Source organism: Orbicella franksi, chromosome 15 (genome assembly GCF_964199315.1).
Source record: "Orbicella franksi chromosome 15, jaOrbFran1.1, whole genome shotgun sequence".
In the NCBI taxonomy this organism is placed as follows: domain Eukaryota; kingdom Metazoa; phylum Cnidaria; class Anthozoa; order Scleractinia; family Merulinidae; genus Orbicella; species Orbicella franksi.
In genome coordinates, this window is record NC_138159.1 from 19592391 (window position 1) to 19617022 (window position 24632).

Consider the following 24632-nt stretch of genomic DNA (forward strand, 5'->3'; position numbering starts at 1 on the left):
TCCGTACATTAAAAGTTTATTTCAATTGTAAATTTCAATGTCGGGGCCATATAGTTGTCAACAGGAGAGTCGAGGTTGTACACAACGGCCATATTGGCTTACAGAAATGTTTTCATTGTTAGTGTCCTAATATTGCCGCCATGATAGCCTTTTAAAATTCTACGGTATAAAGGGACGTCAGATCGTAGCTGGGTTACCAAAGAAGGTGCGTTAGTGAGCCTAAAAGCGCGATTTTTAGGTATGGTGTCTGCGAAGTGAACTCCCAGTTTCTACTGTGTGATGAATTTGCTTTTAGAGCTCACGGCCGCCGGTGGTGATGTATCATTCATAGAAGTGCTTTCCACACCCACTGACCGCTATGTGGGTAATTTGGAATTTCTTCTTGTTTGTCTTGATCTGCGAAGCTTTGTTTGTTATATTCATCCTTCTGTTTACTCACCGCCAGTTCAAAAGTCTCCTCAAGATAAATCTAAAAGAATGCATGACTGCGTTCTGGACATGGGTTGAAATGGCGCTGTTAGGTTTGTCTTGGACCAGTATCGTTCTGTATTTTATCAGGTTCGGGCTAGGCGTGACGGACTCACGAAGAGGGCTTTTCGAGAGAATCGTCAAGAATTTGTGGATTTCCACCATCTCGCACTGGTTGATCAATTGTTCGGTTATGTCTATGCATTTTAGTTTTGATCATCTCGGTGAAATTTCTCCGTTTATTTTGCTTCAACCGTCGTATGTCTCTTCTTGGATCCACCTTGAAATGCGCTGCGAAGGAAATGCTTAATTTGGGAATCATTTCCAGCCTGGTTTTTGTCGGATTTTCCCATTGCTGCTACCTAGTGTTCTCACACGAACTGTACAAATTTCACACTTTGTCACCACTGTAGAAACCCTCATCAGAGTCATATGTTAGCAAGTTCAGTTATGTTAGCTTGGAGCGAGCCAACAGAGTCCTGGGTCCGATGACGTTCTTCTTCTACAGTATAGGGGTGGTCTTCATCCTGGTCAACATACTCCTGTCAATCATTATTAAGAACTTTAAGAGCGCGAAGCGAAACAACGACCTCCAGTCTGACGAATACGAGATCGTCGACTTTATGACAACAATTTATGAGTTGGTTGGGATTGAGGTCGTGATCGATTTTCAAAAATCGGGTTTTTACCGAGCGGGATTTTGAGCAAACACGGTGCACAAGAATAGAAAACGGACCGACGAAGCTGCGCTACTGAAGGAGAGGGTCGATCGACTTGTGACGCTTATCCAAAAAGTTCATTGTTAATGATGATGAAGAAGATTTTCTCAGAAATGAGGGAGAAGTGACCTATCTATTGCCGGATATCAAACTGGAATCTTACCCTTGAGGACAACATCTAGAATGATATTAGCACTGGTACCTTATTGAACGAAACTCAGCTGTGTGTATTAACCGCTGATATTGACAGAGCACCTTTTAAAAACATGGCGCCATTTGAAATCGTGTCCTTTACTTAATGTTAAGGTCCTCTCTATATTCCTATAGCTTGACAAGGTCGGCTTCGCCTGCGAGTGTTTCAAGCTACCGGCGGTGTCAGTAAAACAGCAGTTGGCATATTAAACTGGCTGCTTCAGTTGTGTAGAATATGCATGCGGCCCCCCGACCCCGGGACATAGCGAGGAATGTAACATTTGTATAACGTTACATTTTAAACTTCCCCCCGCCCCTCGGGGGGAAGGTTGCTGTTATAATACCCACCCATATGGCCCCGGTGTGTCACTAGGACATTCTGCTAAGCTGGTTTTCCTAGTACTAGTAAATAGTCATTACACATCGCTGAAAAACGTGATAGCTGCCGGAGGGTTTTCATATCGCTGCGATTGCTAGTAGAAACGGTTGCATTCATTTTCAAGCAGCTGGAGGAAAATGAAAACAAATTTTGCAGAGTTAGATTTTAAAAACTTTTTCTACTATTTCTTGACACAAAAACTATTGTTGAGGCATTTAAATCTTTGCAACCTCGTTCAACAACTTTTGGAGTACTTGCTGTTGTTCGCTGCTGCCGGGGCGCTATCTTTCAACTTTTTGAAAGGCGAAAGAAACCGGGTGATTACTTTAATGATGAAATTTTTCGGAAGAAATTTTGGACTAAAAAATTTTCTATCACGTATATTTAGAAAAATGATCAAATTCCTGTGATTGTGAACACTTTACGACAAGGAAGGCAGATCCAAAACGGTCCACAATGGGCACTAGTGTTTTCCTCAACTGCTGAATAATTGATTAGTTTGTTCCTATTTGTTCAAGCTAAACTGTCAATAATGACACTAAATTCATTTACACCGTTTATAATCACAGAGCGTTACTTCCGCAAATTTAAAAAAAAACGTCTGAAATTAAACCTATCAAGAGCATGGTACATGCGAAATTGAACGCCCTGGTTTCAGCTGAGATGCATTTTAACAGAGGACCGAGCTTTGTTAGCCAATCAGAACGCAACTCTTTCCTGAACTTTTTCTTCAGCCTCCGTTTGATATTGAGGCTTAGTACGAAACAGTTCATGTCCAAGTGAATTTTGACACGTCCTTAGTATGTTATGAAGCTTGTTTATTATATGAAAGGTTTTGCACTAGGTATGAAAGACAATAAAGAGTCTCCATTCTAGTTGTGGAATATACCTCTTAGTTATAAAGTGCTTCAAAAATCTAATCCTCGATAAATAATTATAGATATTGCCTTTCACAAGTGCGAAGACTAATTTTTATATAATAAGATTTGACCTAAAGCTCAAGATTTCTTCGAGCAAACAGTTATTACGATAATATTATAACTTATGCAATTTTTCCAACTTGAATACAAAGGGATCTCGTTTTACAGGTTCTTAGGCTCGACTTCCTTTGCCTCGGGTCCGGTCCCCGAGCGTCCCTTGCAGGCAGAAATGCGGGCTCCTTTCCAGACCAGCGACTGGTAATCGAGCCTAACAAGTTCTTAGCTACGACAGCACTTACGGGAGAAAATTACTGATGAATAAATAGCCAACCCCGTTCCCAGGGCTTTCCCCTCTACCTGGGAACGAGGTTGAAATAACAGCATGGTGTAGCTAATAAAATTTCAACTTTCATAACCAGGCTTCCTCTATGAAACAGCCACACTTTCAACACTTCTAACCTCATAGTCGGCTCCAGTTTGCCAGGCGGTTCCTTGTTTGACCACTAGCCTATATCTCTCGTTATTGTAAGTTACCAATTTGGTTAATTTACAAACCGACGTCTTCGCTTACTCCGTGCTTGGGATCCTCTCTATGTTAAAATACCGCGACACGAAGCCCTCCTGGCGCTGCTAAATACTTGTCTATAAGTCAATTCTGTGACTACCTCCTGCCGTCTAGACAAAGAGTACGCCCGAGGGGGACCGGGAGGAACTCCCTTCTATGAAGGACGGCGGTGCTCGTCGGGAATTTTGAAATGAACCCCTAATAGGTACCAAAGTACTTTTTTGTGGGCGTGGCTTAAAATTTTGTTACCCCTAAGAAGCACCAATTCTAAAACAGCACATTATCTCCTGTCATATTTTTCCGGCTCAATACCACAAAGTTACCGCAAAACCTCCCGCTGTGGACCTTTTGAGGCTGACACTCTAAAAGGAACCAAAACCGCTTTTTAAACCCTTAAAAGTACGACGAGCACCCCCCTCCTTTTTACATGGGAGTCCCTCCGGGCAAAGAATACGTATAGCTATTGGCTGCTGTACAGTTTAAAATGTCTTGTATTCATGTTCCATTGCTTATGGATTTTTCCTTTCTCTGGCGTCGCCGTGTAATGGTATTGTTCCTCATCTCCTTGTGTCATTTAAATACTTCCTTGGGACTCTACAAGCTAGGCCAGGTTTCGCTGAACCACTGACCAACTGTTGTTAGTATGATGAAAACTACGTATGGGTGTTTGCTAAGCTAACTTCATCTGCCCTTCTCATTGTTTAGTCTTCTAATCCACTGATGGCTTCTCTTGGTACTAACAGCCGCAACCCGCAGTTTAGTCTGAATTAAAGCCAGCTGTTGAAGAATTCAAAACAAAACAAGCAGTCAGAAAAGCTGCGGAAAGTGTCTTCTGTAGAAGTACTGATTAGGCTGTAGCCTACTATCCTCCTACATGTACACAGACGCTTTTTGGGCCCGTCACACAATCTTTTGCGTGACGAGCCCAAAAAGCGTCTGTTTTGGAGGCTAATTAGGTCGTTGTTAGTTTCCCAACTCGCAGCAATTACTTGAATCGTCACGCAACGCTTGTTCCGGCTTAGAAGAGTGTGGCGTTACATGCGTGAAGATTCGAACAACATTTGCGAAGTCAAACCAGTGTCTCTTGTATGTTAGTATTTCCCAGCAACTTGTCTTCTACCAAAAACTATTTCAAATTGCAGTGAAAAAAAAGGGTTGGAAGTACACGAGATTATGTGACGTGAAATTCTGTTTCACGTAACAATGATGTGTGCAACTTCGAATTTACTTTCTTTACTGCGTACGACAAGTTGTAGGAAAATTGATGTCAGTAGCCATGGCAACAAGACCTACATGATTTAATTTCGCGTTCCGATTGGTTACTTAATTGAGATCGTACAATCCTTAGCTACAATCATTTATAAATCTAACGCAAACGTTTTAACCAAAGAGTAAGCGAAATACATTTAGTCTTTTTTCACTAACTATTAGGTGTAAACTATGAAAAATTATTTTATTTTAGTGTCGGTGAACAGTGAATGATATATACCTCGCACTTTTTCAGCTCGATTAATAAATATCCTCCGCTTATTCACCTCCGCTCTACCTATCGGATAAATTTCTCATATGAACAGGAACGTTATGTGGTAACCTTCTCCCTAAATTTAAGTTTTTCTTACTAAGGTAATCATTACACCGGTTTTAAGTGAAAACGAAAATGAAAAGTGTTATGTATACCTTGAGAAAGGATTCTTAATTTAGTTAGTAATCACTTAAGCTGTTTCTATTATTATGGGTTAGTAATTATCCCGAAACAAAGTTATAACGGTTCCGGTTAAGAACTAAATTCTTGAAAAGTACTTGCTTGATCTCATTTGTATTTTGTCGTTTTTCATTTTTGCCACAAGGTTAGGATTTCATACTAAGTATTAGATGTTTAACAAGTCCTTGTGCTATGGAACAGTCAAAGCTTTCCGAATCATATTAGGAAGTTTGGTTAGATTGTTACTCTCTGTCACAGCCCTTTCGTTTGTCGAACTGCCGTCAAAGTAAGCGAGATCTGGAGATCGGAGTTCTAATTTCTTGATTACTAGAAACCTTCCAGTTACTGTTATGTACCCCAGATATCGCAACAGTCTAACATGGCGGTTCGTCTGTCCGAGAGGGACTGTGGCATAGTATCAAACGAGTGAATGGTAAAATATATTTTCTCACAATCTGATTGGTTAATGACGAGTAGAATAAATTCGAGGAAAATTTTCAGATATCTCACCTGTGGAGGACATTTCCACTTTTGAATGCATTTTGTCTTTTGACTATTCCACACAGTACCCGCCGGACACCGACAACCAGGCACGCAAGACGTGGTGGGGCACGGGACGCTTACGTCATCCTTGTTGTCGCACGTCCGCTGACATACGGGAACGCAGTCGTCAAAAACAGCGCCTCCTTTGCAGGAAACTCCTTACAACCAGGAAAATAGAAACTCGAACTTTATCTTGGAGTTGTTGACTATTTAGTGCAGTGCATTTTTAATTTAATTGAGTGCAAAGTGTCGATTATTTTAGGTTTAAAAACAAAGTTTTATCATGGTGCAGGTGTATAGCAAAATTAAAGCGCAGTTCACACTAAGCTATGAATTTTACACTAACGTTCTTGGAATCGGTTTACATTCTTTAATTAATAGCTTTGATAATATTCCGCACCATATATTCACATCCGTAAGACTGTAGTTTGGTATCCCAGGTGGATTCCAATATCCTTGGGATATGAATATATTCCGCTATCCCAGGGATATGACTGTATCACGTGCACACTAAGAGACTTACCACAAGTGTTTTTCCTGCCCCAGGACACTGTGACTCCTTCTCGTCTACACGCGCGTGCGTAAGCCATCACTGCCTCACATTCACATCGCCTCCCTGAGCACTCACACACGTCTGAGATACAGGACCAGAAAAACGCGTTGGGTTTCACCTTTTTATGACAGTTTGCAAACTGCTTCTTGATTGGCCAGCAGCGCTTGTGGGCTCGCCAGTAAACCCTCAAACGGTTGAAACATTTTGAAACGGTCGAATCTACGGGAGGGGAGGGTGCTTTTTCGCATCCGTGACTCCTGCGACCCAGCGACCAACCCTCTCCGAACTCGCGGGCGGACGAAGCAAGCCTGCCGCTTTTCAGCACAAAATCGTCTTTCGAATTGGCGTTGAAATTGCCACACAGTCCGCAGACTTTTCCCTTAAAGCTCTTCGGCACGTGTATCTCGATGAAGCCATTGCCATCCCACTGAACGTGAACACCGATGTCGGACACCAGAGAAATGGTGAAACTACCCTTCGTTATCTGAAATTGAGGGAGATGATAGTACGGTAACTCCACATCAGACTTGTTCACTTTCACCATTAGGTCCTTGTGTAACACAATCGTCGTGTCACCCAGATGGATCGTGAGGGCCTTGGACCAAGCGTACACGTTGGAGAATCTTCGCTCAGTACGCATGCGTATGGTGAACTTTTCGCTGACACAGTCTGACGTCAGTTGGTAGCGACAAGTGCCGTGAAAGTTGAACATTTGGCCGTCAAATGTTTGGTAGTGTGGGTCTCCGTATGACGTACAAACACCAGTCTCTGAACAATGTGAAACATAAAATATATATATATATTAATATATTCCTAAATTTTTACAGATAGAAAACTTTTGTTACAGTTCTGCCCGGGAAAGTCATGTTTCCCTCAAGAAGCTGCCGGTATTTCATTAATGTTTTAAAATTCTAGATTTCACGTGTATCAGTTTTATTTCGATTCCTGGGGTGCTTACCATTTAGTAAAAGAATCCGGAAATTTCGGTTGAGAGTCAAATGGAACAGTAATTTTCCGGAAAATCCGTTCGGAAATTGTAGATTACCTCCAGAGGTAGTCCTCTTTTTCCGTTCGAAACGGAACGGCGAAAATTCCCTTTCCAGTTGCTAAATTTTCCAGTTTCCAGTCTCTCAGCAGCCGAAAACAATTACGGGAAATCCAATTGCAAATGGTAAGCGCCACCTCGTTCGGTTGGTTTGCTGATTTTGGAAAAACCCTTACCATTATTAAACGGTCATCCCAACTGGTTTGTTCTGATCTGACAAGGGGTAAGCACCCCTGGTATATGTATTCTTTTTCCGACCGTGGTTTTCTAGTTTCCAAATATGGCCAGTCAGAGCGTTATCACATGAGCTCCATAGGAGGCAATGTGTCAATAAACAACATGGCGGACGTTTCTATGCAGAACATGTGTGATAAATCAGTGGCGATATCTCATTGAAATACCACGCAAAGCTCGCGCAAAACTACGAGAGGTGACAGCAAAAGCGACCGTGTAGCGTTACTAACCGACTGATGCTCTCAACTCCTCAGTAGAATGTTTCGAAACGAAAGTTTAAGACATGTGAATCGGCTAATTCTTTAGAGGCCCGCTCGCTTGTTCTCGACAACGTATTATAAGGTACGATATTTGCCTTGTTTTATAATGATAAGTTTTAGCATAAACTGTGTGAGATATTTTGTAGTAGTGACACAGAAAGATAGTGTTTCAACCCATGCTATCAGTTTAAACATGTTTAATATGCAGTCGGACCTATTTACCACAATTCAGACAGGGCTGGTAGACTAATTCACATGTTTGGAGCAGAAAATGACGTGAATTTGTAAGTTCCCTTAGCCTGATTCTTAGATGGTCTGTGGTCGCTCGTTCTCACTCCCTCCTTGAAGAGACTTAGAGTGACTAGGGGTCATGTCCTTGGGTAATCAAATGGCGACGAGTGAAATTAGAAGTAGTTTCACGTGCATTTTGTCAAAATTCTGATGATTTCCAATTATTTCAGTTTTGACAAATCTCATGTGAAATTATTTCGTAATTTCACGCGTATGCTCTTTGATTAACTGTTAACATCATTAGTGACGAATTACACTTTCAAACTGGGTGTTTGACTTGCTTATTATATCGAAAAATTTCGCGTCAAACGTTCATAACAATTTTGTAATTTCATTCGTGAAATTATAAATTACCGCTAAAATGTCGCGCCAAAATTAAGGAGTACTTTGTCGCCCACGATATTTTGAAAGATATTGTTCTTACCCTCAATGCACTGCGGGCAGCAACCTCCGGGAACCTGACCTGGTGCCTTGCCCTTTAGTAAACGAACAAATAAAAAAGCTAATTTTAATAAAACACTACATAAATTGGCAATCAATAGCGTTTCTCATAAGATTTTGACTTGTTTATAGTACCTGGTTAGTTTAAAACCTAAGTCAAAACGGTAACATGCCAATGATTTGGACGTGCGATTGGTTGCTTTATACCAGGGGGGTACTCCGTTAATGTTTGGGTAGGTGTGTGCCCTGTACTAGACCATGATCAGCTTGATTTTGCTACCCCACTCAAGGTTAGGCACCAAAAACCCCTACCCTATCCCAGACTAGCTATTTTCCTTGCAGAAACTTTATCACTATCGTAGTGCAACATACGCTAACTATTACTAAACCAATATCTTACAACGTCACTTCCGACTTTCAGTTTCTATTATAGAACCCCGTGTAAAGAGCCCTGTTCTACACTAAATTAATTATACACTGGTCACTTTTCCGATAATAATAATAGCCTATTCTAGACGCTTCACAGCGGCACATACCCATATATCTTATCTATGGGAGTGCCCCGGGATTTATAGGACGAGAAGTTTTGAAGACCAACAAAATTTTTTCCAAAATCAATCAATCCCTCAAGAGAAGGAGCGACACTTCGAAGTGTTGCATTGTAATAGCTAAAGTAAAATGATGAATTTCCTCGCTTAGTGAATCCATTCTTGTGTGACAAAATCTTTGGGCTAATCCAGTCCAGCCACAATCACAAAACTTGAAAGTTCCAAGTGCTAAGAATGAAATTGAAAGATTGTATGTCTTTTATCTGCTCGACCTAAAGAAGGAAAGCGACGCTAGTCGAAATACTATCCGTTCCATGTCTGTATTATCATTATTTCAGTTCGGCGATTAATAACAATTAGAGTGGTTTCTAGTACTTGCATTCCTGTCTGAGAGACATTTGGAATGAGAACTGCGCCATCATATTTCATACGTCGTGTGGGTCTCGGCATTGATGTCTTCCTGAAGCATCGAAATGGCCTGCTAATGATAAGGAAGTAAAGCTACTGTAGTGTTTTGGACACACTATGTAAGCAAACATCCACTGCTCACCTCCGGGCATTTGAGTGATTCTGCAGAAGTGCATTTCTGAAGTTCACACGTCACAGTTCCATTTGTACAGAAGCAGATCTGGCAATTCCTCGCGAACCACGACTCGTTATTCTGTAAAACGATGGAAGAAAAAACGCAATTAATGTAATTCTAGAACTCATTGGGAGATGTTTAAACACTCCGGTGCCCTATGGTCCACTCTGGAGCACTTACGTGCATCTCAAGGTTCTTGAGACAGTTCAAGGACACTGCGCCACTCTTGAAGCACTTTGAGCTACTTCTGAGTACTTCCTACATCTCGTGGCACTTTGAAGCATTTCCGGAACACATCGAAGCACTTTGAGCTAGGCACTTCAACCATTCAAAGCACGCTTTGAATCAATTTAAAGTATTCCATTTTGAGAAATTTGGATGGTTTATGTAAATTTCTAAGAGTAAAGGAATAACACCAAAATATTCAACGAGTTCCCTGTGTGCCTCAAGTGGAAGCTATATCTAGATCGCAAAAAGTTATTCATGTATGGGTCATGGAATGCGACATTTAAAAGTCTTCGTGAAATCCTAAATCGCGTCAATTTGAAGAAGACACTTTATAACAAGAACTCTAAAATGCTCCCGCGTACTGACCGTTCCATATTATCGGCGGACGTTTTTATTGAAAGTCCTAAAGAACTGACTTACACAGTCAAACCTCTTCATAACGGCCACCTTGGGGAGAGGAAATTGGCCGTTGCAGCCGTTATGGGGAGGTAGGGATGTAATATGACAATTGTATTTTTTCGGGGTTGCAACATTTTTATAAACTTAAAATAATCAAAATGTATGGATTAAACAGAAACCAAACGGAAACAGAGACCAACGACGCGTGGTCCGGATCAATTTTCGTCACCTTTTACAATAAAAATTGGGATTTGTATGCACCGTTCGTCAGTCGTTGATTAACTGGCCGTTGTGGAGAGGTTATTTTGCAAGTTCGAACGCGCTTTAGTGGCCATTGTGGAGAGGTGGCCGTTGTAGAGAGGTTTAACGTCATTCCCCAATATAGCATTGCGCATCCTTACTACACATAATTTATGGCGTCATTAGCGCGTTCGTGCACGCGCGCATTGGAAACATGGCGGATTCACCTTGATATTGAGTTCGTTAGTTGAAAAATGGCTATTACTCACTAACGAGCTCGGGCAACCCAAATTTTTTTCCAGTCATTTTAATCAACTAACCATTAGCTTTGCGTGAGAAAAGACTGATCTGATTTCTATTGTTGAGAATTGAATAAATAAGGAAAAAAGCAGCTGCAGTATAGTCTTCTCTATTTTGCAGTTTGATAGCCCTAGCAAGCAATTTGGTTCCAATATTTTAACAAGGTTTCAGCTGTCTGTCGAAATCAAACTTAAAAAGTTTATTTGTGTCCGACACAAGTATTGACTGTAGTCATGAGTCTGGGCTCACAAAGAGTTTACAATAACTTGGAATGCGTTCTTGTAATAAGCATGGGACATTTTCAATATCTCACTGCTCCTCAGTTAACGAGCATGGGCACCCCCCATTTTTATTTTATAATTAAAGTTCTCATATGATAAATATTCATTGGACAAAGTTTAAACAAAAGTCTATGTGAAGTTTTATTTCAGGGAAATTACCTTAAATAAGTTTGAATGCATGGACCGTCCGCCGGGACAAAAAAAACGTGGCCGTTGTAGAGATGTGGCCCTTAGTGGAGGTTCGACTGTAGTTATTTATTTAAGATTATCAATACCTTGTGCGTTCTTCCGTCATGAGTACACGATGACGATCCTACCATAAGAAAAAATTTGTTTGATTAGTTGCCATAGTGACCAGCAGCCTGTCCCACATTCTCTCAGTCAGTTGCTCAGAGTGAAGGAGAAGGGAAAGGTGTTAGTTATAACTGTGGTAGATGTAGTTTAGGCGTATGTTTGAAATCTTATCCTTTCCCATCGCTCAACCAAATAACTGCTGCTATTGAGCATTTTTTGGGGTAACCCAGTGGTTTAAAATCTGTTGAGCCCGGCCCGCAGCAGCTTACTATCGATGAGTAGCATAGCATTCTATCATAAATGCCGTTCTCTGATTGGCTGCGCTACTCACTATCTATTCCGTTGTACATAGTTAGTAGCTTGGCAGTGTGCGGTTGTTAGAGAAATGGCGGCTGCTTCTTTGCGTTTTCGAAGTGTCTCGGGAAGGGATTTAGATAAAGTTTTGAACTACTATTAGATTTATGCCAAACAAATAGATTATTTGCTCTCGATTTCTATGTAAATGTAAATCTTATTCATAGTGGTCATGCACTTAGCTATACAAGCATTAAGCTTAGCTGTACTTTACAGGCATGCCACTGAAACAAACAACAACGTGATAGTTGACGAGGGCGCAGAAATCCAGAAGGTTCTAGGTAACTGTTGGAGATAGGGCGCGGTCTTTCGCGTATTATGTCCAAAAAGCACTGAACAATAAAATCGTCTATTTGATCGATAGTATTTGCTTAGTTCATCAGCCAAACCCGGAGCTCAAAATCCGGCTATTCTGATCTCGCTCTCTGCTCACCCCACTTAACTTTATGGCAGAAAATCTCTCCTTACATTAATTGTGCAATGTTAATACTTTGATAAGTAAGCAAAACGACAAGATAGTAAAGAAGAAGATAGCCATTTTCATTTAACTTCCAACTGCAACTAATTTTATCAGAATGTCAATCTGTTTTCCCTTACACACAGCTGTTTGGGGGCTATGGTTGTCATCGACTAGTTTTGTTACGGGCTAAACTAGCTCAGCTCTGTACCGTAGAAAGGTCGCGACTTTAGAAAGGACTCAAGTAAACGGATTTTATCACGTACGTACAAGCTAGCCGGAAGCTTGTGAAATCCTAATTTGTTTAAATTCTTGTATTACCAAAAGGTGCACTCGGAAATGTGTAGGATCAGTTTTCTGTTGTTTTGTCTCCATGCCGAACTTATTAAACGCTGATAAGCCATTTATCTGGCCCTAACAGAGATTAATTCACAGCTTCTTTTTCGCCTTTTCATAACAAATTTCAAAGGAACAAGTCACGGGAATGCTTGTTAGCAATTTAACTTAACATGTTTGCACAAGTGAGCCAATACTCGGAAACGAGATTGCGCAATTTTGGATAAAACTTTCCCTTGATCTTAGCAGAGTGCAACTGAGCGGATTGGGGGTTTGATTTCCTTAAGTGACCTCCATGGCCGCAACGATTGTTTCATATAAACCGATTTGATCCTGTTTTCACTGTCTTCTGGGAAGCAAAAGTGATAAATTTACGTTTCCAAAATTTACGATTTCAAATGTCGACGTTTGCGGATACTACGTGTGGAGTGAAGCCAAGTGCATACCTAGCCCGCCCACCTTACGAGTAATGTCCACGTGCGAATTGCACACCGGTCTTGGACACACGTTTCCACTCAATGTCTCCCATCTTGCTTTGTTTTCTTTGTCACTCTACTTTGTAAAGACTCAAACCAAAGAAATGTTAACGAGAGGACTTGTCGTCGCCTTTTTCAGCTGCAATTACTTTGTCTTATACTGAAATTGCCGCATCTTCACTGAGACAAATGGGTGAGACTCCTTGGCGCCTTCGTTTAGCTTTCAATCTAACCTACTGTTCTTTGTCATCCCTCTAGTCATGTTTATGCTTTTAATAAATCCAAATCCAGCCAGGAAATGTTTGCTACGCGGTAATCTGTAACAAATGTCCTTAAAGTTTCATTTCGTAACACCCCAACCTATTTTGAATTCCACGGTTTAGTATACTAAAACGTTTTTCATAACATAGTGCATGGGGGCATCCATGTTTAGGGTTGGCAGTGTCTTAAAACAATAGTGATCTACATCGATTTTCCTCCTTTATTATCAATACACTGCCAAGCAGATAGGTGCTGAGAATAAAGAAACGAATCAACTTGAGAACACTGTTTATTAATGAACACAAAGCTGGCACACCTTGTGGGCACGGCAAATCGTAGCGAAAGTCGATATTTAGATTGAAACGCGATGTTATGGTTATTTACCAACAATTAATTAAAGTGATATTTCAGCTTGAGGCATTTAATTTTGACCATAATTGTTTGTTATATATATAGTAATTTGTTTTTTCAAACATATTAAATCAATCTGCAAACATAACGTGTGCGAAAGCTTATTATAAACAGGTGAAAAAGTTATACAGGAAATGCAAGTTTTTTGAATGATTTAATTTCACAGATACCTTTCACGACTTCTTCGTCTTTGAAACAGCAATCATTGAACCTCGCTGAAAGTTTTCATTTACTTATGAGTACAATGTTGGGTCAAATGAACGGAAATAAAGAAAATGTTGATAGCATCACCAGTCGCAGTGACGCCATATGCGGTGTGATCAAAAGTTTCTGAGTAAAAATAGGCGACCGCCCTTTACGTTGCGCGGCGTTGTTTAATGAGTCAAGCCGTCTTAATGTCGGCACAATAAACGAATTAGGATAATAAAAGGCTATTATCAAGCAAAGACGCTAATTTCAAGAGGATCATAACTACCAAGTAGGGTTATTAGTTCGAAGGAGACATTGTGGGTTTGCAGTGTGTAGAGTTTTAAAGTGTCTGGTAAAGCGGATTCTGTAATTAGATTCAAATGAGACAGCGGTGATTGCGAATCTACACAAATATTTGTTTGGACTAAATACGAGAAAACAAACACCCATTTAGATTAGATTAGACTCTGTAGGGTAAACATTTCAAAGGTTTGATCGAAGCCATTCATGCAATCCCATAATCCACCGTCCAAACTGGATGGAGTCCATTCAAATCGGTTGCAACTTTCTTGACATATGTCGTTCTGATCAGTCACACCTCAGTCCGGTACTTTTTAAACGAAAGCTATTGAAGTCTTTCCATGTGGTACGGCTAATTATGCTGTACAAAGTGATTCTGACTGTGAAATCTGTTGATGAAACCCAAGTATAGATTGGGTTTGATTACCGGTACTTAAAAATGAAAGCTGTTCAGAAATTCCGCCCCGGTTTCTGTGGTGCAGTGTGTTTACAAAACACAATTCATTTATCCAAATTGGGAAATTTTACGTTTTAACTGAATTGGATGTTTTAGAGTGAAATGGTAGGAGTTACATCAGTGCACAAGAAGTGATAGTTTAAACCTTCCTATTGGATTAATTAGTGACCAAAAAATTTGACTGCATGCATAGACCACCTTGAAACTCGCTTAATCGTGATACCTGAACACCGATTCCGCCGGAAAGAGCACTGAAAACTCAGTAAAGTTTCAAATTTTGAAAGAACGATCTTCATTTAGAGGCAAGTATTGTTCTGTAAAACATTACGATCGTATTTCAGACTTGAAGTCTGCATAATGTTAGTGTAGCTTCCTTCTCAAAACACCGCCATGGCAACGCGTTCAGACGACCGAGAACTTCTCTACGACTGTGTTAAAGATTTCACTCAAATTTAAGATCTCTTACCGCTTGAATTACCGCTTGCGGTATCGATGATTTCTCTGTAAAACTTGAAATTTTCATCTGAAATACAGGTGGTCAGTCCACAATTTGATTGAATTTCGCATCGATGTCTATTCACATTCTGCGGTGCGTCTGCGGTTACCCGCTTTCAAGTTAATTAAGTCCAGAGATATAGGTTAACCTATTTAAGATCATTTAGTATCCACATTTTTTTTCCTGAAGTCAACGTTAAAATTATTCTTACTTTTTGACAGAATACAGGCATAAGTTTTGCTTTTCTCCAAAGGTCTTTACCTTGACTTTCTTGGCAAACAGGACAACATTGACCTTTTTGCTTGGCGATGACTCCTGTGCACCCATTTATTCTTGGACAATCTTCTCGAGCGCATTCCACAGACTTGTTCTGAAAAAGGTGATAAACGCGTTAATCGATAGTTCTTTATAATTCACGACCTACATGTAAAACTAGTAAATTTTATCCGTTCCGATGGGCCAGTGTCAAATTTGGGACTAGAAAAGTAAGGTACAAAGAAACTCGGTCTCGGAAAGATTCTTGCCCATGCAGGTCTGAAACTTCGTTGCGTTGCATAGTCACACAGATTCAGCGATAATCACAAGCTCAGACTATTCTTAGAGGATCTGTTTTAACGTTGGATCGCATTTTCATTTAGCCGGATCCAGACACCGCTATACTGTGATACCGAAACTAATACGTATGAGACAAAGTTAATAACTAGAATATCTTTTTTCACCGGCTTAGGTGATTCCCTTGAAACGAAAGGTGGAAAATTTTACAAATCTTTATTAAGGTGATCTTTGCAATTCCGTTTTTCAAAATACGAAATAAGTAAAATGAACTGATCACCATGCTCTCGAAAGAGATATCATGTGCTCAAGGTGTCGTATAATCCCTTTGAAATATCAGATCCAAGAGATAGCGTATTCAAATCAGCGTTCACCCAATTCTTTTGGTGTGGCGTAAGGCAGCGTCCACACTGCGCCGGCTTTATTTCTACGGTTAGGCGTACCGTCCACACTAATTTGTCAAGCTTTTCGAAAACGCTCTTCAAAGCGGAGGAATTTGAAAACCCCGGTTTTTGGTTTTCGTGTGGACGGAAAACATTTTGAAAATGGAGCTTTTCGAAAACGATGACGTCACGACAATCATGTGATTTGCTTGACAGAGTTTTTTTCAAACACAAATCCAAACTGACCGGTGATTGTTACGGGGCCTAAAACAGCTTAGGGAGGAAGAAAATCTTGAATCATTGTAATCAGTAGATGTACGGGTTATTAACCAGGCTTGAGGTCAATATGGCTGGATATTGGCAAGTTCTTTTTTGCGTGTTTATGGACCGAGCAGGAGTAGAGGTCCACAAACACGAACGAGGCCAATATCCAGCCATCTTGACCGAACAAGCTCTGTCAATAAAGGGCTTATTTTATGGGAGAAGAACGGGATTTTCTTCCGGGACACAGTGGGCAAGATAGCGCCATCTTGCCTGCTCGGTTAGCCAATCACCGCGTAAGATTCGGTTCATCTTGCCCGCTCGCGGAGCTAGCCATATGACAAATGTACAATATAGCTAAAGAAACTCATCATCGAACAATTACTCATTTTGTATTTGTCGTGCTCGAGTTCACAACGTATCTTCACGGGTACAAAGTTCAAGTTTTCAGTTATTTACTTTCTCTGACGATTAAATGGGTCCGGAAATCGTTGTTTCTCCAAAAGTCAACTTAAGGAGAACTGATGGAGCCCAGCAAGGTCCATACAGAAACATTACTCCCGCATGCAGAACGGTCTGCATTGAGCAGGCTTGGTTAATAAGAGATTTGTTAAAGACCTTATGATTAAGCGTGCTTTAGAAACCTTACCCGGTCCAATATTTTAACCTTGGCTTATTTTTTTGTTATTGGACCTCTCGGTCAGTCTAATTAAGGAGGCTATATTTTTTTCTGAGCTTAGTAGTTCTAATGAACTGATTTGCACTGTTACATTTTCAATATTGTTATTCATGGCTAATAGGAAAACTGTTTTCTTGCTTAGTAATTTCCAAAATATTCGCTTAAAATTTTAAGATGCTATTTGTAAGGCTGACATTATCATGAAATTGGTCTGGAAATTGTTTTTTCTCCAAAACTCAACTTAAGGAGTATTGATGGAGCACACCAAGGTCATTATAGAAACATTTCTACCGCATGCAGAACGATCTGCATTGAGCAGGCTTGATTAATACTGAAGAAATTTGTTAAAAGACCTTATGATTAAGCGTGCTTTACTGAGAAACCTTACCCGGTCCAATATTTTAACCTTAGCTTATTTCTGTTATTGGACCTCTCGGGCAGTCTTGTGATAAGGAAATAATTAAGGAGACTGTATTTTTTTTCTGAACCTTGAAACTCTAGTGAACTGATTTGCACCGTTACGTTTTTCATTATTGTTATTCATGGCTTATTGGAAAACTGTTTTCTTGCTTAGTAATTTCCAAAATATTCGCTTAAAATTTAAGATGCTATTTGTAAGGCTAAGAGGTTAAAATAACTCAATAATGTTCAGAAACTGCCAAAAAGAAAGGTAAACGCTATTCTCTGTCGCTACAGCGAAATACACTGTTTCGTTCAGTTTTACGAAGACAGAATGAAACATTGCATAGCCTAGTTCGTGATAAACACAGCTTTCACATGAACGAGCTGTGCCATGGAGAAGATATCGGAAATATTGGACTAGCACGTTAATGTCACCCGTTTGACGTCAATGCGGTCTGTTATTTTCAATGTATAGCTGATAAACAACTTCGGAATATAAAATGTAAAGTATTTCAGCTCTAATTTCATAAAACAATTTTTCTAAAATTACAGCTCTTGCTCTCAGTAACGAGTAGTTTGTTAGACCAGTTCATACAATGAATATTCGTCACATGCAAAGAATGGCCATTCATAGCACTTTTGTTTAAATTCCCCCCCTTTAAAACTATTCTATTCTGCGTTTATTCCTTCAGTTTAGAGCCAGTGTGATAATAGAAAGTTTGGTATGACACTGTACAGTCTCTAATAACTTTAACCTTATCTTCCAAGGATGATAATAGCTTGAAATTATGTACTTATGAAATTATTCACAGAGCAGAAACAGTATCTCACGGGGGTTTGGAAGCTCGGCAGAAAATGTTTTGAAAGTTTATGACGTCAAAGTTACCCTGTCGGCATTTGATGGCGCCACATTCACCTGGAATCTCGAAACCTGTAGCTTTCATTTGAATGGTCATACACTAGGGGTTTCATTTTTAACTTGGAACTGGAAAATATTTATTATTTACCAAGTTGTGGTGGTGAAATGATTTCACTCCATCACTCCGTCGCTTCTAGTTAGCCGTTTGGAACGAGGGGGGCGGGGGGGGGGGGGGAAAGACTCCCATATGAAAAGACAAGGGATGCTCGTCGAAAAATTTGAATTTAACTCCTAAGGGAGATTAATGTGGACGTTGCTTTGGCTTCATTACACCCCTAAAAGATACCACTTAAAACGGAATAGGTTCGATGACTAGTCACTGTTCAAGAAGGGATCCTGCGCGCACTTGTAGACCCGACACGCGTACTCGAGAGATCAGCGGAAATCAAACCTAAAAACAGAAATTAAATGAGAGCGTTTCTTTTATTATTATATCCTCGAGTGCACCCTAAAGGATACTTTGACAGCTATAAATGGTGACGTTTCGTCATCAACACCCTAAGTGAGAGCAGAATCTTTGATTTGTACCCGAGACGACGAGTACCCCCGACCTTTTCATATAGGAGTCCCCCCGCCCCGGGTTTCGGACGCCAGCCGTCTAAGGCCGTTTTAAAGTCGCTTGCAGCGTGTAAAGTTAGTTCTTCTCGAGAGGTAGGAGGTAGAACGATCTTTTCATTGCAAGGAAAATACTTATGAAACGCTTAAAAGTCAGAACCAAGTAATAGAATCAATTTGACTTGATAAAACGTATGGCAAGAATGTGCTCATTTTTTTTTTTTCAGTGATTAAACTTAAGTGCTTTAAAAAGCTGTTATCACTTCTAAAGTCTCAAAAGGTTTAAACATTTTGATCAACACTTAAAAATTGTCACTCTTGTGTGTTTTGGATATTTCGCTCTCCCAGATTAAGAACTGTTAAACGACACTCTGGTTACAACTTTGTTAAAAAACGAACTTGATTTAGACAAGAATAGAGGGCAAGGACCGAACTGCAAAGAAAGTTCGCATTGTAAAAATGTCTTCCGACAGTCGAAGCTTGTATCGAGGAAAGCGTTTTGGAATTGAACAGTTGGAATTTTTTCTATTTGTTTTTTTCAACGCCTGTTTGACGCACATTCCCTTGTATAGACTGGGGGGCCTTGTAAACAAGATAAGGGTTTTATTAGCGAGAAAAAGAATTACATTTGAAGGAATTTGGAGTGAATTCTTCATCTTGCGTGTGAGTAAACTTTTAGACTTCTGTTTGCTGATTGATATCAAACTTGATTAGAAACTTGACTTCAAGAGGTCACACTCCTTCATGGGTCGAACAAGAATTTTTCCTTCTCCCGTTCCTTTAGAGCTTGTAGTTTACGTATGGACAAAATTTCAGTTTCCACTACTGAAGAAATATTTTTCGAATTTGGAGATTAAGTATTTTCCTGGTGTCGCGTCAGGGTTGTTTCGCAGGAATTCACTGACATAGAAACTCGCACGAAAAACGCAATTGGCAAAACAAACAAGGCCCTTTTGTCCTATTTTAATAGTTTCTTTGTTGTTCCATCACATTTATTTCAACAGCAGCTTCTCCGGAATCTTTTTTTAAACCTAAAATTGTTTATACTCTGGATTCTAAACTATGGTATAGATATATAGTATTTTTCTTCTGATAAGCTGCTATTTATGTTATGGTTAGGGCACAAAATAACGACGGCCAAAATCCAATTGGGTTAATTTCCTTCTGGCTGTGGAGATTGTTTTTATTAATTTCACTGCATGCAATTTCATGGAAGCACCGAGAAACATTAAATTTACCTTCAATTATGGGAGTTATCTTATTAAATAATTTTGATTATGACGGTAACAGTGTGCCAAATGAGATTTCTTCCACAACGAACTTGGATGAACATGCCAAATTAATCCGATTTTTCTCTGCCCTAAACTGATCAAAGGAACATGCAATTTTCGTTATCATCTTATGGAAACAAATGGTTTTAATCTTGTTGCTGCTGACGTTAATGGAGGCGAGGAGATAAGGAATATCAATCAATTTTGACTTAACGTGCACGAAAGGATATGAACGTGTCATATCTTCGGAAGGAAGGGGTGTGTTTCAAATCATGTCTGTCATAGTTTGTCTTTCAAATTGAATGAAACGTAAGTTCGATATTGGAAATTAGAGCCAATTCGCAATTCAACAAGACTGCTTACCAATCATGTTCGACTTGAGTAGAATTTATTAAACTCTTGCCCTTTAAAAAAATTTTTTAAGATAAGTCAAGCTCTTTGCCCAAAGATTACAATTAATCAAGCTACTTTAATATATTTGTTTGCGGTCTAGAACAAGCTGTAGTGATAATTCTTGTTGGCCGTGCCCGGTATTTTCCTTATTGAGTGTAAAATAACCAAAGGTCAAAACGCGACACGCTAAAAATGCAAACAAGACACTTAACGAAGTACTTTGAAGGTAAATTTAACTGAACGAATCTTTTTATCCATTCTTTAGAAGAAGATGGATTGGCATTTGTTAGAGCAAATTTCTTCCTAAACTTTGCGAGATCCTTAAGAAAGGCCCAAAGGTCTTCCTCTGGGTTATTTTAGTCATCAATCTGTTTGTTAACGGCCCTTTCCCACGATTCACTGTCATTATTTATTACTCCAGATATTTATCAGTTTAGATTTCAATTTCAATTTCGAAAAGGAAGAAGTGAGCTAAGTGGGTATCTTATGCATTCCTTAAATAGCTGGAACTCTTGAGTTCAAAAATGCAACGTGTAGCTTTACTGTGAATTGGTCTTCCTACGAGCTGTTGTCTAAGTCTCTGTAGTTTTATCAACGTTAACCGAGGTCATTTAAGACGTTTGTGCACTTGACTTCGGGCTAAAACCGATCTTTTTGACACAAGTCAACCACGATGTTTGAAAGTAAATGATTGTAACTGTCCAAGAAAAAAATCCAAAGAACTCTTACAACGTACAAAACAAGGCATCAGCTTTTAAAACACGCAATATCCTATACTAAATAAAGAAGCTTCTTTTTTAAAGTCAATGACGACCAGGAGTGACCATTGAGGCTGTCCATAAAGCTGTGGGATTCTTCTGTCATTTTTAAGTTAACCCTGACTAGTCCAAAGTGTCAGAGGCATTCTTTTGCTTAGAGACTTACCCCCAAATTGAACCCTCTTTTGCTGCAGTCAACATCTTAAATTTAGCTAAGGGACACAGAGATGGGAAAAAATTAAAACGAGGACATATATTCTGCAGGCTGACGACACGATCGTGGTGTATAACGTTACAATGTGAGTTTCCACGTTTGGGAAACCATGCAATCTCGTTTATGTGGTCCAGGTGACTTCTGTCTAGATCAAGCTTCGCGTGCTTTCTAGTTGTCAATGGGATTACATCGTGTAAAATACCGCAGCTTTCTGGAAGAAGCCGGTTTGTCCTTGATAGCTTTTTTTTTGTTTTTCTATCAGGTGCAGCCTGAATGATTTTGAAGTGTTTCAACGATTCTACTCGATCGCCATTGTCATGTAACGGACAACATGAAGGGTGGATCTTTGTGAAGCTGACGTTATTCGCATAGCAAATGGGAACTAATTGACTGTAAATAACAAGCTATGACTGCAACCTTGGAGCACTTCAAGAGTAAATTGATGTTGACGAGGACGTAATGATCGGAATCGCTTTCGACTTTTCTCGATAAGCGAAACTGCACGAGTTGATTGATTCTCGGCTTATTATGTTACTTTTTCACTGTTGCCCCGTCGACCTAGAAAATTTTAGTGTTGCCAAACTGACATGTTTTGGGTCGAATTTAGAAACGCGAGCTGCAGGCTTTATTTAGCTTGTTGATTTATCTAAATAAAGCATATAACTCGCTCCAAGTGTTTCTTCAATTATGTGCAATTAGATGGCGTAACCGAAACAACGACGAACAAACCAAATAAACGATCGCGTTTTGCATAACATAGACGGACAATTCGCGCCTGTTTGTTGTCATATTTTCTCAAGAACCTCGATGAACGGGCCGTTGGCCCAAGGTAGAAGTTATCACCAATAACTTTTCTTCCATCTGAAATGTAAATACGGCTCTTTGCCTTCCACCCACCGAATGTTTACGTTGAAATTTGAACAGCAATTTTTCCCATTTCCTAATCCTATAAAAACTTCCCTAGCTTTTTATAGACAGGCTTGTCAGTTAGTAGTACAGGCAGCTCTTATCTTCGGAAAAATGTAACGATCTTGTTATAAATTCTTTGCCAAGAAAAAAGAAAAGGTTTCACCAACCTTGCAGCGACACACAAAGCAAGGATTTCCCGCCAAAATTGGTAGGTTAATGACTTCGTTTTCAGCTTCACACGACGCCAGGCTCCCTGGGTGTAAACAAAGTCGCCGTTAGTGGTTGTAAAGTTGCTCTCCTGTGGTTTGCAACCTTAAAAACAGGCTAGCGAACATCATAGGTGACTCACACAAACCTGCTAAAGGTGCTGTACAAGCCACGAAAGGGACGAGAAGTAAAATGGCGAACGAGCTCAACAGCTGTAAATTAGCTTGCCTTAGGTCGAACATGCCAAAACGCTTTTCCAAAATATAGTCAAACCTAACCCGATTACGACTTCCACTTCACTGACTCTTAAGTGTCCAAGCTTGGGCTTTGTAATGACAAGCGAACGTGTGTCTCTCGCTTTTCAACAGATTTTTCCCACTTCCGTCACAAAGACTCGGAAATTTGTAGCCACCCAGGCGCCGGCGCCGTTGAGTAGGAGGAGTGTTGCTCCGTGTGATAGATGACTAGCACTCCTCGTCTGTAGCACGCGAGCGATAACCGATGACCGCATGACAGTAATCAGTGCGCTCGGCAAAAGCTGGCTCATTTCAAACATACCACTGCATAGCTCGATCATTTATCATCGCGACACACTCAAAACAGGTCAAGCTGTCAACAGAGATTTACATTTCGCGGTCGCATGTGTGTGTGTGTGTGTGTCATTCCGTTACGTTACTTTGGGGGCTTGGTGTGAATTGAGTTTTAAGCTCAATTGTTTTGTACCACGAGGCTTTTTTTGTGAGTGGTGTTTGTATGTTTATATTTTTTCCCTTTTCTTTATTTGTCTACCGGATTCTTTGTTTGTTCCCGATTTCAATGGACAAAAGATGTCTGATTTAATCGCTGTCGCGTTATTGATACAGATCTATATGATTGCACTGCTTCTCAACGAATGCGTCCAGGTATCTGTCCATCACTGCCGATTCTCATCGCTTAATGTGACCGATTTGTTTTACAATTCGTTTGCACCTGTGTACACAGAGCAGAGGGTACATAAGGGGTGCAATTTTGGGGAAATTTCGGCACTAAGTGCCAAGTTTATTCAATTTATTATGAAGAATGATCTCTTCAATGTGCGCCGTCTGCCCGGCGCCTGCCATACAAGGCCCTAAAAATTGGCTTAATTTTAAATAAGTCACTTAAAGCTATGAAAACGTGTTTCGCCCGACGCCAAAACATGTATAACCTTGTTAGAGTTACTTTTCGTGTCGCTTAAAGTTATTCGTTTGATTACCCCTTATCGCGTAAATCTCTTAACGGAATAGACATCAACACTGCTCGATAATAACCTCGCATACGACACGTTATCTACCGGGAAATAAGTTCAGCCGCCGACCTTGTTATCTGTTTTGAACTGCATGCGCGGCGAATCTTTGCGTTTCCACATCATTGAAATAGTAAAAAGGACAATAACGCATTCGTCTTAAGACGCCGTACTGGCGTGGGTGCATCGAACTGCTTTGAAATTTTTTATACCTCCTTATAAGGTGTTAAAGTGATAAGAGATGAAAACAATTAATCAACTGCGGAGTGTTGACTGCTTTTTGTGTTACCATATAATGATTTTGAAGAGAGCTTGCCTGTCTTGCTTTGTTCGTTTGGGTACAAATTTGAAGTAATTTTCGCTAGGTAAATCCACTTATCCAAACTATGGATTCATCCTGTCGTTTTCTCAAGTTTCAAGATTATAGCAACTATTGTGTCACTAGCTACTTCTTTTTAATCTCAATATAATCACGTTTCAGTAGAATTCAATGCTAGTTTTCCTTCATTGCTTGCAGGGCGACACCTGACAAGCTTAGCCCGAGTGATCAGTACATATTTCTCTTAATAAATTCGATCTTTCTAAAACCTTTAAAGACCCTGACCCTATGCAATAAAACGACTTGTTATGATATAATAGACAACTGTTTCCGCAGAGCCAGGCTTTTTCTGTGATATACGGTCGCCAGCCTTTACGGGTCTGTTTGAATATGGAGGTAGATTTAGCAGATGTAAGTGCTGGTTATCAATATAACGACCTCTACGATATTTGTTTCTGTAGTGTTTTCCTGTTATGTCACGAGCTTAATTTGTTATTTATTGTTATCTTCAGCTATTCCGTGACTTCTCGCGAACACATTTAACAATGATGTTTTTGTCACATAAATGGCATATAACATTCAACTAACTTCATGTTAAGTAGTATTCCTGTAAATTAAAAACAT

General features: G+C 39.9%; 1 protein-coding gene and 1 long non-coding RNA gene across 6 annotated transcripts in view; one reads left to right on the forward strand and one right to left on the reverse strand.

The window, feature by feature from the left end:
• Positions 1-2409: 2409 nt before the first annotated feature.
• Positions 2410-24627, reverse strand: LOC145469103 (BMP-binding endothelial regulator protein-like). 5 transcript variants are annotated; one of them, XM_081452762.1, is made up of 10 exons: positions 22574-24627; positions 22386-22471; positions 15184-15292; positions 11167-11204; positions 9411-9521; positions 8296-8347; positions 6012-6809; positions 5456-5646; positions 4733-4789; positions 3947-4020 (listed from the first exon to the last, which is right to left on the reverse strand). In XM_081452762.1, the coding sequence occupies exons 1-9, from the start codon at positions 22665-22667 to the stop codon at positions 4775-4777; spliced, it is 1494 nt and encodes a 497-aa protein (XP_081308888.1). In that variant the 5' UTR covers positions 22668-24627; the 3' UTR covers positions 3947-4020; positions 4733-4774. The 5 variants fall into 5 exon arrangements, 3 of the variants coding, with proteins under 3 accessions (XP_081308887.1, XP_081308889.1, XP_081308888.1); XM_081452761.1 differs by lacking the exon at positions 4733-4789 and having other exon boundaries at positions 2410-4020; XR_014042279.1 differs by having other exon boundaries at positions 4733-5643.
• LOC145469105 (uncharacterized) overlaps positions 6782-24632 on the forward strand; it is a 34181-nt gene continuing 16330 nt past the window's right edge. The window contains exon 1 of the long non-coding RNA XR_014042280.1: positions 6782-7662. This is a non-coding gene — a long non-coding RNA (uncharacterized LOC145469105). The remainder of the gene's footprint in view (positions 7663-24632) is intronic.